General features: G+C 42.4%; 1 protein-coding gene and 1 long non-coding RNA gene across 2 annotated transcripts in view; one reads left to right on the forward strand and one right to left on the reverse strand.

Annotated features, from left to right (window-relative positions):
- Positions 1-19,324, reverse strand: part of LOC147845392 (uncharacterized) — a 258,299-nt gene that overhangs the window by 97,233 nt on the left and 141,742 nt on the right. The window lies entirely within an intron of this gene.
- On the forward strand, positions 9,437-15,114 carry LOC147845393 (interferon-induced very large GTPase 1-like). The gene has a single exon (XM_087243497.1). The coding sequence runs from the start codon at positions 9,437-9,439 to the stop codon at positions 14,138-14,140; it is 4,704 nt and encodes a 1,567-aa protein (XP_087099623.1). The 3' UTR covers positions 14,141-15,114.

The following is a 19,324-nucleotide window of genomic DNA, read 5'->3' on the forward strand; positions in this document are numbered from 1 at the left end:
CTCAACAGAAAGGGCTGCGATCGGCTTTAGAAATGAAAGCGCTGTTCACCAATGGCAGAAAGAACAACCGCGGTTACAGTCTAAATGTGCATAGTACATGGTTATCACAGGTAATCCATAAAAGACACAGTGGAAAAAAACTCAAACCATCCACAAGTATCGCTTTAACAGCCAAGTGGAGAGGAAAATTTACCTCACAAACAGGCCAGAGGGTCAAATGTCCAAAGGGAGAGAGAAAGGGAGGTAAACATTTCTTTACAGCATTTCTCCGCAGTAGTGAAATAGTGGCTCGTGTTAAGTGCCGCCTTCATTGTAGTAAGAGCGTCATTTACTCACCCTCGCCTCCGCCATAGTATCGCGTGTAGGAGATACATTGCATCAGTATAACCATCTATATTCTATTACTGAACTGATATCAATAATTTTGACACCCCTGGTAACAAGTAACGATGCAGCACATAAAAACTCTATCAGAGTAAAAGTATTAAACCCATGGAAAATATGTACTGAAGTAAAAGTGGAAGTAGGATAAAAAAAACAATACTATAGTAAAGTACAGATACTGCCTTTTAGTACTTAAGTACAGTAGTGAAGTAGTTCTACTTCGTTACTATACATCTCTGGTAATAAGTAATAATAAGTCGGAAATAATAATAAAGTTCATGAGAGTACATGCTTAATCTTAGTCAAGTACACCAGTGATTCAGGGACGAGCGGTCTAAAAGGCACACTTGCAAGGAAAATTCTGGAAAGAGTCAGCCAAGCATCTTTTCGTTTATCAAGCGAAAATTGCTGTCGGGTGTTAGGTCTCGTCTGACTGACCAAATTGTGCGCAAACGTGCTTAAGTGTTTTCATCCAATGTAAATAAAACTTTATGAATTAAATTGAAACTAGAAGAATTATTGTTTGCATGTATGGTGGTGAGTGACGAGGACTGGAAATCTGCTGTTAACTTTCTTTATAAAACCAGAATCATACTGAATGTTTTCATATACTTAGGATGCATACTGTATAATAAATACAGCCACATCTTATAATTCGAATCAAATAAGCAGATACAAAAGTTGTGTGTGTGTGTGTGTATACAACTTTTGTTTCTGCTCATTTAATATTTTTAACATGTCAATTAGGGATGGGAAGATTAACCGATATGTATCGATACGCGGTCATGCGCGTGCACGATGCGAGTGCATCGGTAGAGCAGCAGAGGATGAATGAAATTTTGGAAGCAAATCGAGATGCATCGGTTTTTGCGAGATGCATTGATTTTTCCGAGATACAGCTTATTTTTTTAATATAGAATGTATTTTTTATTTATTAGCAAGTGTTGTCAACCTGTTTTTGGCGCATAATTTAATCGACCTACATAAAGTATGCCTTAGCAACGGATTTGCGGATGTGTACACTCACACTACAACTCAGTGTATCAGGTGTGCGGATGAAGCTAGTGGAGCGCCCTCAGAAAGCGCGAGAAGCAAAACAAACATTTTATTCCCCACTGAGTTTTAAATCTAAAGTATGGCAACATTATGGATTTAAGGATGGACGACATGACAGGACAGATGCAATTTGCAAAATGTGCCGCGCATCTGTAAATTACACGGGCAGTACGACTAATCTGAAATCTCACTTGAAGCGGCGCCACGGTGTTGTTGTGAAAGCATCTTCCAGTGTTTCTGCATCCCCGGCTTTCGCACTGCTTCAACTGTAGCTACCAGCTCCAAAAGTGGTGAGAAAAGTATTGCAAGTTTTTTTTCCATGCGCAAAAGTTTTGTGCGCTCTATGCCAATAACGGATGTTACTGCATTGTTCATCTGCAGGGCCGGAGCAAGCTGAACTGCTGCTCTAGGCAGAGGACGATCACGCCGCCCTCAACCCCAATATGAAAACGAAAGTGACCGGTTATGAAAATGAAGTGACGTGTCGCGGACCTCTATTCTGCCGCCCTATGCGCGGATATAACTGAGGACGCGCGGGTGTCGCGGACCTCTATTCTTCCGTCCTATGCGCGGACCTCTATTCTTCCGCCCTATGCGCGGATATAACTGAGGACGCGCAGGTGTCGCGGACCTCTATTCTGCCACCCTATGAGCGGATATAACCGGGTGTTGCGGACGCCACCCTCTCTATACTGCCGCCCTAGGTGGCTGGCCCTGTTCATCTGCAAAGATATTCAGCCTAGTGTCACGGAGAACGAAGGTTTTAAACACCTTCTCTTGTTAATTTTTATTTAATAATAATAATAATAATAATAATAATATTAATAATAATAATGATAAAAATAATTGGGTGTCACGGTGGCACAGTGAGTAAGTTTGACCACCTCACAGCAAGAAGATTGCTGGTTTGTTATATTTTTATTAGCCTGTTGTTTACAGTGACAGTGATGTTTGAAAGCAGCATAACACTGCTAGTTCACGACCTTAAGTTTTGAATAATCAGTGGCAAAATATATCTTTGTAAAACTTGTTTTCATAGTTGAAAAGTTAAATCACAATTCTTGTTGTGCAATGCTAAACCTTTATGTTGAAAGAGTGCAAATATATATTTTTTTAATATATATTGCACTTATACATTCTGTTTATCTTGAAAATACTTAAATAATATGTGTTATATGTTCTAAAATGGCCCTCTACTGTAAACTAACACTCTGGCTCTGAGAGAAGAGCCAGTTTGTAAAAAAAAGTCTTGGTTTTGCTTGGTTTATAAATAATCAAACTCATTCAATGGCACAGCATCCTCTTTCACATCATCTCATAAACTTGATTTAATTAGTTAGTGCTGAATTATCGCATCGTATCGTGATATGGGTGTGAATCGTATCGTGTTGCATCGCAATATGTCACAAATGTATCACTAATATATCGGATTGTATTCTTTGTATCGAGATGCGTATCGGATCGGCATTATAGCTTAGATGCCCAACCCTAATGTCAATGTTTAATCAATATGTTTAAATTGTGCAAACTTGTTCCTGGAGGTTTGGTGTCCAGCAGATTTTAGCTCCAACCCTAATCAAAAACACATAAACAAGCTCCTAATCAAGCTCTTACTATACCCATATTGCAACACCCACACTGCCAAAAATGCTTTTCTTGCTTAGATTTTTTGTCTTGTTTGTAGTCTAAATATCTAAAAATTCTTATATAAAAAAGCATTTTCTAGACAAGCAAAACATACTGTCTTGTTTTGAGAAATAATATGCCAATATTAAGTGAGTTTTTTCTTAAAACAAGCAAAATAATCTGCCAATGCGGTAAGCAAAATAATCTTGTTTTTTCTTTTGACGTAAGATTATATTGCTTGTTTTAAGGAAAAACTCACTTAATATTGGCATATTATTTCTCAAAACAAGACAGTATGTTTTGCTTGTCTAGAAAATGCTTCTTTAAACAAGAATTTTTAGATATTTAGACTACAAACAAGACAAAAAATCTAAGCAAGAAAAACATTTTTTGCAGTGCAGGCAGGTGTGTTGAGGCAAGTTGGAGCTAAACCCTGCAGGGACACCAGCCATCCAGGATAGAGATTGGTGACCCCTGGTTTAGAACATTAATATATTTATCTTTCTTTTTATCTGACTCTAATCATAAAACATTATATCAATATATCATTTAGATAAATGTTTGAACCTTTTGTCTTTACTTGTAACTATTACATTTGTTCATTGTTTCTAATTGTCACACTCTCGTCAGTCCTAATTATTGAACAGAGGTAATTGACTAATACTTTTAGATGGCCGCTCCCATGCTAGCTCATTCTAAAGTATTTTTGATAAGTCCCCTTAGATGTACACCCTTGAATAAAGACAATATCATTTCTAATCATAGGTCAAGGCCATTATTATAAATGTAACCGATTACTGTTCTCTATAATAATTTTGGTTTAGCCAAGCTCATGGTTTCCCATATACACATCATTTATAATAATACTACTTTCAAACAAGGGTCAGGTACCCTCTCTAGGTTAGTCGTGCAACCCCTTGTTGCCCTAAAGGGACAGTTTACTCAGATTTCTTTTGGTGTTCATTTAAAAAAAAATAAACTCATAAATGTTTGAAACAATTGAAGGATGTAATGAAAATGGTTGGTAATTTTGGGTGAACTTTAAAAATGCCTGCAGATGATAAACTTTTACTCCATTATGATTGAATTGTGTATTTAACTATAATCCCAACATTGCAAATCCTGCAATGTGATTATTGCGGATGCACACATTGCAGTATCGATGCTGAAGCGATATATTGTGCAGCCCTAACTTGAATATAGGTTAGTTGTCTATTTCTTTTCTGTCCTTGGCCAAAAACTTGCTCTCACATTATTAGTGCTGTTTAAGCGTTATCTAAATAAATTTTACACTAAATATATAAACAAATGTGAACAAAATATATTGTTGCGTCTTCTATGATTTGCTGTAATAAATTTAAACATAATTGTTTTTCTTATTATTTACTATGTATATGTAGACATTACATGAAAAATTACGTCATCCAAATGAACTTGAAAGTTCTCAAAGTCTTGGAAAAGTTATGGAATTAGTTTTATCAGTTTGGCAGTATTACCGGTTTAAACCGAACGAGAAGGGAGAGGTGAGGTCTGCATTCCTGCTGCTGTACCATGGGAGCTGACTAGATTTCTTGCGGTGCGGGAATAAATTTCAGAGTAAAGCGCGGGAGCGGTCAGTAACGGGTGTAATTTAAAAGGGAGCGGGTGTGCCGTCTAACAATATCGCTCCTGAGCAAGCGAGCACACATGTTGCTCAGGATGCTGTTTGTGTTTGTGTGTGTGTGTGTTTGTGTGTGTGTGTGTGTGTGTGTGTGTGTGAATACCGGATACCGGGGTAAAATAGGAAAGACGTTTGACGGTATCAAATTTGGATACCGCTCAAGCCTAATGCTTATAAATATGAACTTATTAGTGAATGAGACCCATTACCAAACCTAGGTAAATTCCTAATGTACTTGTACTGATATTTAGAAAATGTAAATATGTTTTGCAATTATTTCATTTATAATTGTAGAAAAAAATGACTTTTTAACTGTTTACTGATTTTGAAGGAGAGAAATCTTTATAACAAAAAAAAAACAGTGCTGTAACAAGTAACGCTCTGGTTACTAAAGTAACCCTTGTTCCCCTAAGAGGGGAATGGAAATGCTGTTGGTGGATTTGATCTTACAAAATCCACGAATGGGAGGATTGGGTTCAGATTTAGAAGGTCTGCAGGTCCCCGACCCTCTTGATGGAGGCCAACGCGGAGACAGCAGAGCTGTCTTCAGGGACAGAAATCTTAAAGATACTGATTCAAGTCGCTCAAAGGGATCTGTACGCAAGCTCGTGAGATTGAGGGCAAGATCCCAAGAGGGCATGAGAGGGGGGCGGGGTGGATTAAGTTGCCTAGCACCTCTGAGGTACCGGATGATGAGGTTATGCTTTCCCATGGTGCCGCCAGCTACCGCGTCATGATAAGCAGAGATGGCGGCCACGTAAACCTTGAGAGTGGAGGGCGACAGCCTGCTCTCCAGCTTCTCTTGAAGGAAAGAGAGCACAACACTAATCTGGCAGTTTCGGGGGTCTTCTCTGCGAGAGACACACCATTCAGTGAGTAGATTCCACTTCAGGGCGTAGGCGTGCCTCGTGGAAGGGGCTCTAGCCTGAGTGATGGTATTAACCACCGCACTCGGTAGGTTACCTAAGTCTTCCTCGCGTCCAAAGACCACATGTAGAGGTTCCAAAGATCCGGGTGAGGGTGCCAGATGGTGCCCTGTCCCTGAGAGAATAGGTCCTCTCTCAAAGAGATCCGCCGGGTGAGGGCCATCACAAGGAGGGAGAGCTCTGATATCCAGGTCTGGTTGGCCCAGAGGGGCGCAACCAGCAGAACCTGTTCCTCGTCCTCCCTGACCTTGCACAATAGCTGCGCGAGCAGGCTCATTGGGGGAAACGCATACTTGCGCATGCCCTGAGGCCAGCTGTGGGCCATTGCATCCGTGCCGAGAGAGCCCTCGGTCAGGGAAAAGAACAACTGGCAATGAGCGTTCTCGGGGGAAGAAAACAGATCGATCCGGGCCTCCCCGAATCGTGCCCATATAAGCTGAACAGACTCAGGGTAAAGTCTCTATTCTCTGAAGCATATCTGCTGCCGTGAGAGCGCATCGGCTGCACAGTTGAGCCAGCGATTTCAGCCGCGGGTGACTCCAGAGGAGCAGACGGCGGGCGAGCTGAGACATGCGGCGAGAGCGCATACCCCCCATATGGTTGACATATGCTGTACTGTCCATCCTGACCAGCACGTGTTGCTGCTCCAGAAAAAATAGTGCAGAGTGAGGAACACTGCCAACAGCTCTAGGCGTTTGATATGCCAATGCAACTGGGCACCCATTCACAGGCCCGCAGTTGCATGCCCGCAACACACGGCCCCCCAGCCCGTGTTGGAAGCATCTGTTGAAACAACAACATGACTGGACGCCTGTCCTAGAGGCACACCGGCCTGTAGGAACAAGGGGTTGTTCCAGGGGCTGAGGGCGCGGCGACACAGCGCAGTAGCAGAGACGGTGTGTGCCCATGTGCCATGCGCGTCTTGGGACTCGATCGCGAAGCCAGTGCTGAAGTGGTCTCATATGGAGTAATCCGAGCGGTGTGAAGCGGCTGCGTCTTGAAAGTATTTTAGCCTCTGGAAGTATTTCAGTGGGACCACTACTTTGCTGTCGAGCTCTCTCAGACAGTTCAGCAACAGGCGAGCGCGCTCTCCGGAGAGGTGCGCTACCATGGTAACCGAGTCCAGCTCCTTCCCGAGAAAAGAGATCCTCTGCACAGGGGCGAGTTTGCTCTTTTCTTGGTCGACCTGAAGCCCCAACAGATAGAGGTGCCAGAGCACCTTGTCTCTGTGCATAATCAATTGCTCCCGCGACTGGGCTAAAATCAGCATCAAGTTGTCGGGATAATTGAGTATGCGGATGCCATCGAGCCAAAGGGGCGCTAAGGCACCAGAGAGAGAGCCCGAAGGGGAGGACCTTGTATTGCCACGCTCGACCTTCGAATGCAAATCGCAGAAACTGACGGTGGCGTGTGAGAATGGAGACATGGAAATACGCGTACTGGCCCGCTCTAACCAGTCAGGCAGAGCCCTCGCTAATGGACTCATCGCTACAATCGCTGACGTACCAGCGGTGGGGCAGCGCGGAATGGGTGTGCTGATCGGGGAAGCGTGAGGGTCCCGCGGAAGAGCTGGAGGAGAGCGATTCGCTCTGGCTCCGCACCCTAGCTCCGGAGAGGGGGCTTGAGGGTTGGGGGAAAGGAGACCATCCCCCCAGCGCTCGTGTACCACTTGCAAAGCACATAAAGCCTGCGAGCTGGGAAGCAGCGCGTCCCGGACCTGCAGGGTTCATGCTGTCACATCCGGGGAAGCGGAAAAGTGCTCTTTCAAAGAAAAGTACCATTGGAATAGGGGCCCCGCCCTCCAGCAGGGAAAGAGCAAATTTCCTTTTCTCCAGATGGCCTGTCTCAGGGACGCTTCGCGGTCCGTTTACCGGACTTAACAGCGCCCTGGGCAGGGGGGGCTGCCTTTTTTCGTGGTGCTCGGCAAGGAGCAGCAGAGGTGGATGGCTCGGCGGGCGGAGCGGGCTTTTGGTCCCGCCGATAGATGAAATTGCTCAACGCCTTGAATTCCATGGTGAACTCACCGACGGTGTCGCCGAACAGGCCAGCCTGGGATATGGGGGAGTCAAGAAAGCGAACTTTGTCGCACATATTAGCCAGGTTTAGCCAGGGTGGCGTTCCTGGACCACTATTGTGGACATCGATCTCCCCAGCGCACACGCGGCGGACTTAGTAGTCCGAAGAGCATAGTCGGTCGCGGTGCGCAGCTCGTGTAACAAGCCTGGGTTAGACCCACCCTCGTGCAGCTCGGCCAGCGCCTGCGCTTGGTTGCGCTTGTAGGTGGCCAGCGCGTGCAAGGCGGAAGCAGCCTGGTTCGCAGCCTTGTAAGCTCTGGCTCCGAGGGAGGCAGATAACCTACAGGCTTTGGACGGGAGATGGGGCGGACCCCGCCAAGTAGAAGCGCCACACGGAAAAAGATTGACCGCGATAGCGCGCTCCACCGACGGGATCGCCTCATACCCCCTGGCAGCACCACCGTCAAAGGCGGTGAGGGCAGAGGGACACGCAGCACGGGCAGAGAAAGGTGCCCTCCAAGACTGCGTGAGCCTACTGTGCACCTCCGGGAAGAAGGGGACGAGAGGCTTTGAGGGCTTCGCCTTCTGATCCTCTACGTAGCACCCATCTAGTCGGTCCGGCCGCGGAGCTGGGGGATGAACCATCTCCAACCCCTCGGCCGAAGCAGCCCGGGAAAACACGGCTAACATGTCTGCCTCAGGATCCGTTTTGACGGCGCTCACCTGCCCGGAGGGGGCGAGCGGGTCTGGATCTTCGTCGTACAGTGAAAGCCCACCCTCCGATGCTGTGGTGGACGTCTGATCTCAGTTGTCAGCGAGCGTGAGAGCTACCATCTGGTTAGACGGATCACTCCCACTGCCCGAAGCTTGGATGGAGTGCCTGGAGGAGTGGGGGGTCCGCAAGACTGTGGGTTGCGGATTATCTCCCACTGAGACCCTCAGATCAGCCCGAGTGCCCGCTGCAGAGCAGGGGACAGCTGGGGTGGTTCGCTCTCTTACAAAAGCTAGCCGCGATCTTAGATGCGCAACGGTCATGGCATCGCAGTGACGACATGGACCGCCCGTGAGCACCACGTTAACATGCTGGACCCCCAAACATGTAATGCAGTGATCGTGCCCATGATCCGGAGACAGGAAACCCCCGCATGCAGAAACGCACAGTCGGAGCGCCATCCTGAAAAGGATGTACGGCACGACTGTGTTGCTCTTTTAGGAAAGAAATGCAACTTATACGCACCGCTCTGGAGGTCCGGACCCAAAGAATGCCAGGCAAGGAAAAATCCCAGCTCAACCGTCGGCCACCGTGTATACTCACTCTGGACCGGGAGACACTCTTTCGCTTGGATATCGCTGTACTCATCAAGAGGAACCCTCATCGACTTGATCAGAAAGTCTCTGAAGTGAAAAGAATAGCGAATGTTTGCTCATATGCGAAGATAATTGGCAATGAAGCACACATGCGCAAGCTTACACTGCCAATTCATTTGCATTCATTGGCTAATTCCATACTCTTTCAGACAAGTGGCTTCTGAACCGTATCCTCCCATTCGTGGATTTTCTAAGATCAAATCAACCAATAGCATTGGAGTTCCCCACCTGAAGGGGAACAAATACAGTTTGTGATAATAAGGAAAAAATTAAATAACTTACTTTAAGTATGAATTTTGTTTTGCAATGAACTCTGCTAGTTGCAGTTTCACAATTTTTTTCACAACTGCTATGCACCCTGCTTAACATTTATGCTGTTTCTTTCACAGAAAATGGATTCAATGCTGCGCCTCTTTAAAAGACTGAATTGCAACAGAAATCTTAAAATGACAGCTACAAATGTTCTTCAGTTAACCGCATATTCACTGAAGTCTCAAAAAACTTGTTCTGAAGAGGAGCTGATGCAGACTTTCACATACAAACTACTGATAATGGACTACAGGGCAAGGAACATTAAAATCAATCAACTTATTCTCAAACAAGGCACAGATATATCATGTGAATGCCTGGCTGAGGCTGATATTTTCATGGAATTGGTAGAAACTGCTGATGGTACCAAAACAGTTGAGCCTGTTTACCCGATGGATGTTCAGATGGCTGCGTTTCATTGTGCTGATGGTTTCCTGAAGCAGCTGATGGTCACTAAACTGTCCCAGTGTCAGTTCGCTCTGCCTCTGCTTGTTCCTGATCCAGAAACTCAACAGATTGAGTTTCCTCTCTGGACATTCAGACAAATCAACAAGAGCTGGAAGATCAGAAACACTAACAATGAAACCATCAGTCAAACCCAGCCCATCTACAAAGCACAAACTCCAATGGTGTTTTTCTCCAGGTTTGGCTCTGTGTCTTCATCCAAGTCTCAGCTGATGAACAGTTTGATCAATGACAAACACAACACGTTCTTCCACAGGAACTGCCCAGGCAGCAGCAGATCCAGAGTCCTGATGGATGGAGTGGTGGAGATCGCCTGGTTCTGCCCTTCTGGATCAGATGATGATAAATTCACTGACTGTGTGGCCTTCTGTAATCTACATGGAGATGCGGGAGACCACGAGAAACAGTGGAGGATCCTCACTGAGATGGCCTCAGTCAATGTGGTTATTGTGCAGAAACTAGACCGGACAGATGACAAAATAACATCATTGCTTAACCTCTACAAGGATTTAAAGCCTCTAATTTGTCTGTTTACTGAAGATGTTTCATCTCTTAGTACAATACGGAAAGGGAAATGGAAAATTGGTTTGAAAGACAGAAATCAGTCAGATGTCTCTGAAGAACTCATGAAAGCAATAACAGTTTGTCTCTCAGAATCATCCTCCACTTTCAGACTTGAAGATGTTTCCAAACACTCAGACATCAGAGTAGATGAGAAAGATGATGAAGACTGCAGGAGAGGAAGAGCAGCAGCACAGCAGATGATCAGTTTACTGGAGGAGAAAAAACTGACAGAAATCAAAGAATCATTTCTGCCTCATCAGGGGAAACTGTGGCATCAGTGGAGTCAGAAGAACAAAGAGCTACATCGACTTCGAGGAGATGAGATCGAAATCAGTAGAAAACAGAAAACAGACCTGAAGGAAATCCGTCAACGACAGCATGAATCTGACATCAGTGAGTTCATGAAGCTCTTTATTAAGGAAATGAACACAAAGACCAAACAAAAGAAGATGTATTTTTTACAAGGGCTCAGAATCCTTCTGGATGAATACACATCCCATGATCTTTCTATTCTCCAATACGTGTACAATGAAAAATGGTCAGCATTTAAAAACCTAAAAAAGAGTCATGATAAATCTGAGCAAACCAAAGCTCAAGAAACAGAACTCAAGAAAATATCTGAGGATCTTCAAGCTGCAACCTTTGGTCTGGAGCACATCATGAGGGAGATCGGTCAGATCTATGAATCATGTTCATCTGTGAAGGAGAACAAGAAAGATCTGCCGGTTCACTTCTCTTCTCTCCCGAGTCTCGCAGCAGAGATGATGATCTCTGGGTTTCCAGTGGAGCTGATGGATGGAGATGCTGCTCATGTTCCTCTGGTCTGGATCTCTGCTGTTTTTGATCAGCTCGTCCAGAAACTGGGAGACCAGACCAGAGTCTTCGTGCTGTCAGTTTTAGGGATCCAGAGCTCTGGGAAATCCACCATGCTGAACGCCATGTTTGGACTCCAGTTTGCCGTCAGTGCTGGCAGGTGCACCAGAGGAGCTTTCATGCAGCTGGTCAAAGTGTCTGAGGAGATGAAAAGACACATTAACTTTGACTATATTCTGGTTGTTGATACTGAGGGTCTTCGTGCTCTAGAACTGGCTGGAAGATCAACAAGACGTCATGACAATGAATTGGCCACATTTGTTGTTGGTTTTGCAAGTCTGACACTGATCAACATCTTTGGAGAAAACCCATCTGAGATGCAGGACGTTCTTCAGATTGTTGTTCAGGCCTTCATGAGGATGAAGAAGGTCAGACTGAATCCCAGTTGTGTGTTTGTGCATCAGAACGTGTCAGACGTCACAGCTGGAGAGAAAAACATGGAGGGAAGAAGACGACTGCTAGAGACACTGGATGAGATGACCAAACTTGCTTCTGAAGAGGAAGACTTTTATGCTGAACATTTTAGTGATGTTATCAAATTTGACATAGAGGATGATGTGAAGTATTTTGCTCAACTCTGGGAGGGCAGTCCACCAATGGCTCCACCAAACCCAAAATACTCTGAGAATGTTCAAGAACTAAAGAAAACCGTTATTTCTCATGCCTCAAAATCACATGGACTGATGCTAAAAGATTTAGTCAGTCGTATTCAAGATCTCTGTGAAGCTTTATTGAATGAACGGTTCGTTTTCAGCTTCAAAAATTCTCTGGAGATTTCAGCTTATAGGAAACTGGAGACCACATACAGCGAGTGGTCCTGGACTCTCCGCAGTGCCATGTTGGAAATTGAGAACAGTCTATACAACAAAATAGACAATGAAGCAATTGATGAGGTTGAGGAAACTGATCTGCATGAAAAACTGATGAATACGAGTAAAGAAGTGAAAAACTCTATGTCTGAGTTCTTTGAGAAAGACCCAGATGCAGATATACTTGTTCAGTGGAGAACATCATTTGAAATAAAAATCAAGGAGCTTCAAGAAAACCTTTTGAGAGAAACAAAGAAGAAATTAAATGAGATTCTTCAGCAACGATACATGAAGAAAAAGATTGATGCTCAGCGGACACATCATGAAAACACTCTCTATGAAAAGAGCAAAGAACTCGCCTTAAAACTCAAAAGTAAAGCAAATGATCAAGAGAAACTGAAAACAGAGTTTGATTCATTTTGGGAAGAGAGTGTGAAGATGATCATTTCAGACACTCCTCCTATCAGAGACATTGATATTATAAAAGATGTAAGACTCCTCCTTAGTAACATCTATGAATGGCGGCTTCTAGTTCACTACTGGAAAGAGGACGATGAGAGCAACAATATTTTCGCTCTGTGCACATATTCTAAATATGTTATTTTCAAAAAGTCCATAATAAAGCAAATTAAAGAGGCTTCCAGAACAGTTAAGGAAACATCTGTAATTGATAGAACACTTTCACCAGATGACGAAAACAAAATAAAAAAGTTAGTCATGGATGTTCAAAATGAGACAGACACAATGATTCAGTCATTTAACATTTCAAAGATGGGCTACAACATCAGCTGCATTGAACTTCTAACAGATTACATCAAGAAAAAACTAACAGAATTCCAGAAAGAAAGAGAGAAATATGTGTTCAAGAATGAATTCTTTGTGGATTTGATTCTTTCTATCTGCAAAAGAGCAAACAAGACGATCACTGACCAACACAGACTTTTCAGAGAAGACAATGATCCTGAAATATACATTAAAAAGAAAAGAGAAGAATACTATGGTGTTTTTCAGAAACACTTGGGTGGAACAACATCGTCTGCCATTTTTGCTGAGATCATCTGTCAGAAACTGAGAGAGCCCATTGAGCAGAGCGTCTACAAGAAAACTGCCAGAGATTTAGCAGATGAAATTAGATCAAACTGTGAATCACTGAATGGAAACAGATCAAATCTGGAGAAACACATCCTGAAGACACTGGCAGAAGAGGAGATTTTTCACAAATACACGAACTACATTCATAATTCCAAAGATTACTTTAAGAGTTTCATCAGAGATGAAGTCAGGCACTACATCAGAGATAAGTTCAGCATCAGTGTTTTACCCAAGATGAAGGAGAACATTAAACTCCTGCAGCAGAAGATCATGAACGCAGCACATCAATCTACTGAACATGTTCAAGTCAACAGTGGAGATGTTGGTTTGTGGTTGAAGAGTTTCACACAGCAGCTCTCAGATCAGCTGATCTTCTCTGAAAAACACCTCGGTGGAGTCACATACAGGAGTGTAGATAATGTAAATCTTTTACAAGATGTAATAAGACAAAAACTTCCTGAAATATCGTCTGTCATCAGCAAAAGGTTCAACACAAACACATTTCCAGTAAAGCTGGACTATAAGTTCAGGCCAGATGAGCTTCTGATTGATCACTTCTGTCGGTGCTGTTGGGTTCAGTGTCCGTTCTGTCTGGCCATCTGCACAAACACCATAGAAAACCATGATGGAGATCACAGTGTTGCTTTCCATCATGTAGTTGGACTAAGTGGAATACATCACCGGAATACCTCCTACTTGTCTGCACATATCTGCACATCAGCAGTAACAAACAGCAATCTGTATTTTTTTCCCATTGACTCTGATGAAAAAGTTCTCTGGAGAGATTACAGAAGAGCAGGAGAAGTTTATGAAAACTGGAGCATCACTCCTGATCTCTCTGAACTGCCCTACTGGAAGTGGTTTGTGTGCAGATTTCAAAAAGATCTGGAGATATACTACAGTAAAAGATTTGACGGGAATGGTCAGATCCCAGAGGAATGGAGAAAATATTCAAAACAAGAAGCCATTGAAAGTTTGAATACATACATTTAATTTCTTTGTTTTTTCTAAGTTTTTGTTTTCAGGACACTTTAATAATTTCAGTGAAGCTTCAGTGACTTCAGTAACTTTTTCAAAGTATTAGTAAAAGATGTAAATGTGTGATGTGATTTTGTGATTTTTAAAGATGTGATTTTGTTATATTTAAAGAAGTGAAAAAAAAACTCTTTCCTGTGGAGTTTGCTTAAACCTTTTCTTTAACCCATCCTTCTATTGTAGACAATGTTTGAAACTTTGCATTATTTCATAAGTCCTTTGCCTGCTTGACCAGAAGATGCTGTATTCCTCATTTCTGATGATATACAGGACAACATTTTGAGTGATGTTGCTTGGCTACTTTACTATTGAGAATGGGCAACAAAATAGTAAGTAGATGTGTCTTGATTGCCCACTGATGGCATAATCTTCCAAACTTGCCCGGCAACACTGCTCTAAAGTTTGCACACTACCATCTATCCCATTGGCCACTCCCACACAGCAGGTAGTTCATTAATCTTTCACTCCATAATCACATTCTCTACGCACATTATTTTCTAAAATAACAAAGTAAACCAACTGCTTTAATATAGGTAGCGGCAACTGCATTTTCATGAATTGTTTTGCAGTTTGTATGGAACTGAACTGAAAAACTAGCTGTTAATGAAAATGCCAAGACAACATGTTGTAGTTAAGAGTGTGTAGGCTGTTCAATAACAAGAGTTTAAATAACTTAAGATGCCTCTTCCAAAAGTGATTAGAGGAAGCATTCTGTGATACTTCAGGCAGGCAAGTCTTCCAGTCAAGCTTTCCCGTTGGGTGATTTGAAAATTAAATACCCAGCTCCTATCAGCCAAATTGGGGTTGGAGCTAAATTCTGTAGGGCACTTGCTCTCCGGGGCTGAGTTTGGGCATCCATGTACTAGATAAAGCACTGATTGTGAGAGATTTCAACATTCACAGTGTTATGTTTCTGTACAACCAATAAAAGTATGTGTTTTTATACTCCAGAGTCCAGTTGGTTATTTAGCAACACTGTTCGTGCACGCTATAGACAGGTCTTGCTTTTTAAAGCTCAATGAAAGTTAATAGGTTTAGATTAGTTTTTTTAAACAAAGATATTTAACAAAAGATTTTTAATGAATAACTATCTAATGTCTTAGCTTTTATAAACAAGTTAAAAATAAGCCATCGAAAACAAGAGTGTAAAGTCTTCAGCCCTAATCTAAAACAAAATATTGCTAAATACTTAATGAACAAAGTCTCTTGGTTTTAGCATGCATGCCTTTTTTTGGCATAAACCCAGTTTGAATTTTTGCTTTGATGCTGGCGCTGATGTTTTGCTTGTGAAAAACCACATATACAAGCATACTGAAACCACACATACATGCATGGATACTGCAGTGGTAAAGCTTCCTGTTTTAACAAATAAAACACACACACACACACACATCAGTTTAATTTCTTTGTAGCCCTGCAATGCAAATCTAAGCATAGCATCATAACACTTCTAAAGTATTGATATTTTACTATGAGTGACTTTCTCTTTTCTGGCTTAGAGGATGCAATATTCTGACATTGTCACATGTAGATGGTGCTGAGGTCTCTTCACCATCGTGAGGTGTTTTCAACACCATGAAGCTCGGGGCTTCAACATCACCTGCCACAGTAATATATTTAAAGCAAAACTTACTGAAAATATTGATTCATTTGACTAAATCTCTTATTTTTCTGCTCTTTAAACAGATGATTTACTTGGTTTATTTTAAAGATGAAAGCTTATAAGACAAGTACTGTTACAGAACCAGCGATCGCTCTCAGAGATCGCTGGTTATCACACAAACTCTCAGAACTACACTTCCGCATTCCCCAGGACTACATTTTCATACATGCACTTCTTCCAAACACGCACGCCTGGTCAATCATCTATTCTGATTGCAATCAACAGCTGAACCTTTTCACAGACTGATATCACACCATTCATAAGCCACTCTTTTACCCTTCCAGTTTGCCGAGTCTTGTTCGCCCATAGTGACATTACAATGCGTTTCCTCCTTGTCTTGTTTCTCCGTGTCTCGATCCTAGCCTTGTTTACTCTAGTTATCCTGTTTAGCCGCCAGCCTTACAACCTATTGCCTGCACTTTGATTACGACTCTGGATTTGCCTACACATACCTGTTTGTACCTGATTTGACCATTGCTTGCTTGACGACATTGAATAAACCTGCATATTGGATCTTACCTCCTGTTGTCCTCTGTCACTTCCACCCCGTCGTTACAAGTATAGTCCTTTGTCTTCTGCTTTTGACTCCTTCTAGCTTTCATCTGCCATTTCCTGGTGTCTTTGTGGTCTATCTTTGCAAACTTTGTACAATCAGATCACTCATATACATTTTTAGCAAATGATTAGGAGAAGTGTCCATTTGTGGTTGGTTCTGTTACATCTAATGCAGCAGATACAGCGGTCTGTTTAATAATATTAAAGATAAAAACAATGACAAGAGGTGTATTGGCTGATGCTTTTAAGGCTGCATAATATTTTAATCGGATCAGATTTTCCTGTCTGTTTACATTCACATTAAACTTAGTTTATATCAATATCTGTTTATATTATCGTTCATTCATTCATTTGCCTTCGGCTTAGTTCCTTATTTATCAAGGGTCACCACCATGGAATGAACCACCAACAATTTCAGCATATGTTTTATGCAGTGGATGTGTCATAGTCACACAATGAGGACAAGGAGGGTTAACACTTTTCAGCAATTTATTCAAACACACAGTGGATCAAACAACAGGAGAAGTAGGCAAGTGATAGTATTTGCAGGTGAGCAGACGGAATGTTGTTCAGAATGTACACAAGGATCTTCATTCAAGCATAGATCATAAAGCCACTCCCCTTAATGATAGCTTGTGCATCCGGTTTAGGAGAAACGTCCTTTGGAGAAACATTCATCAGAGAGGGGAAACATTCACGGAAGAAGGCGAGTAAGGGAGAAACCAATGTGAACCAATCTGACATTGATTGCAGCCACTGACTGACTGACTGGAATCGAGGGGGTTATATGGGGAATAGTGATTGCTGGTGCAGGTGTGTGAAGTTCAGGGGCGGACTGGCCATCTGGAAATTCTTGAAAATGCCAGGAGGGCTGGACCATTTTTTCAAATGTGGGGCGATCAGGTGTTTTTTTTTTTTAATATGTATTGTTTTTTTACGGTGGCTGGAAGCGCGAAACAACATTACAAAGTTTGAAACACTTTAACAAAGCTCGAGACAAATTTTAATTTTGAAAAACATGTTTACTTATCATCAGACACAATTACATAGGAAAAACAATTTTACAAAGGACGAAACAAATTTACATTTTAGAAAACAAATTAACAAGACACAAAACACTTTTACAAATCTTGAAACAAATTTACAATTACAGATTCCTTACGGAAAGGGAATGTACCACACCCCGGAAGTGACATAGAATGTACCACACACCGGATTACCCGGAATGTAACACACACACTGTGTGACTTTGTACAGGTTTCCACAAGTCTACAACTATAAAAATCATGGTTTGACTAACTGCGATAAAATAAATTAGAGTTACGCCCGTTTCACACCGCAAGCGTCAGCGGCGCGTGAGCAGAGCGTGAGCAGCGCGTATGTCGAGCAGTAGCAGCACGCAGGCGTTTGCCTTTCACACCAGCTGCGTCTGCAGCGCGCAGCTCTTCGGCAGCTGCTGCTGAGATCAACATATCTCTGTCTATTCTATCTAGTTACCCATGTCTCTCTATATACAAATACACTTTTTAAACTTTTCATCTGTACCAAGGCCCCTCCTATGCTGTTTCATTAACCTGCAAATGTTTATTTTACAAATTTTATAGATCAAATAGTACTGTATGCTTCTAAAGCTAACTTACATGAGAAGTGTCTACAGTCAGAAGACAATCGCCTGTGATATCATGTCATTTGTTTTTTAATTATCAGGTTGCTGTAGACCTAGTTATAATAATATGTATACAATATAGTTATAATGATATTTATACATGATCAAACTAGTGTTAATTTCTCCGCTTCAGTGATGTCTAGCGGCAGAATAACAGCTCGTTAATTCATGCTCGTGCAGATGATGAGACGGACAAAAGTAACCCATGCATGCCATTCTTTTACTTATTTTCGTGTTGTCAGATTCACAGTGCAAACAGCTTCCGGTAGGAATAATTCGAGTGAACATAAAACAAAGCCGATTAAAACTTTCTTGCTCTGCTAGCTGCACAGAACACAGCGAGCTCACATAATCCAGCATGCGTGTCGCACTACACTACCCACAATACACTTCGCTATGGACTACAAATCCCGTAAATATTCCATTTCCCCTCTCCTACAACACTAGTGTGCAACTTAAGCAAAACTGATAGTAAAATAGTTTTACATTTGGTTTTGTAGTTCGGGCCTAAATAAATGTTTGTTGCCGTTTTTAATCGTTTTAAGTTCATTTGAATGACTATATATAAACCATTTGACATTATTAACGCATTTATTGGGTAAAATTGTTAGTTTTTACTGTCATTCAATGTGTTTTGGTCATTCTCAATGCACTGTCACTTTAATTGAGCGTGAGCAGCGCGTCAAAAATAGACCCAGCGCCGAAACTATCGCTGCACTGCTGCTTCGGCGACGCTCACGCCTCGCTCTGACGTGCTGCTGCTGCGTGCGGTATGAAAGCTCTAATCTGTTAACATGGACGCCGAAAACACACGCGCTGCTCACGCTCTGCTCACGCGCCGCTGACGCTTGCGGTGTGAAACAGGCGTTATTCTAAGAAAAGATCAGCGTGAGAGTGCATAAAAACATGGAAATGCAAGTCCATGGAAACATTTAAAGCACGGCACATGTTGACTGATAAAGATACTAAAACCAATCTTAACCTGTATACTCGTGAGGAACCTTTTGACTTGGTTTCGAATCTTGTTGATGACATGTCAATTATAATGATTTCTTTAGATTAATTTTGGTTTATGCTGTTCTGCCACACAAATATTAAATCAACAATGATACACTGACACCAAGTAATAAGAATCTTTATTTGGTATGGGCATGTTTTGTTGCTGTGAAAAAGTGACGAATCTGCCAATCTGCAAACTCAGATTAACACGGACACCAGTTAAACCATAACACAGGCTTTCTTCAGTTTACCGTTAAGA

This window comes from Danio rerio, chromosome 3, assembly GCF_052040795.2.
Source record: "Danio rerio strain M-AB ecotype USA chromosome 3, GRCz13ab, whole genome shotgun sequence".
NCBI lineage: Eukaryota > Metazoa > Chordata > Actinopteri > Cypriniformes > Danionidae > Danio > Danio rerio.

What these genes read in the sequence shown, in the direction of transcription:
- LOC147845393 (XM_087243497.1), top strand. Translation starts at nt 9,437, where the DNA reads ATGCTGCGCCTCTTTAAAAGACTGAATTGCAACAGAAATCTTAAAATG.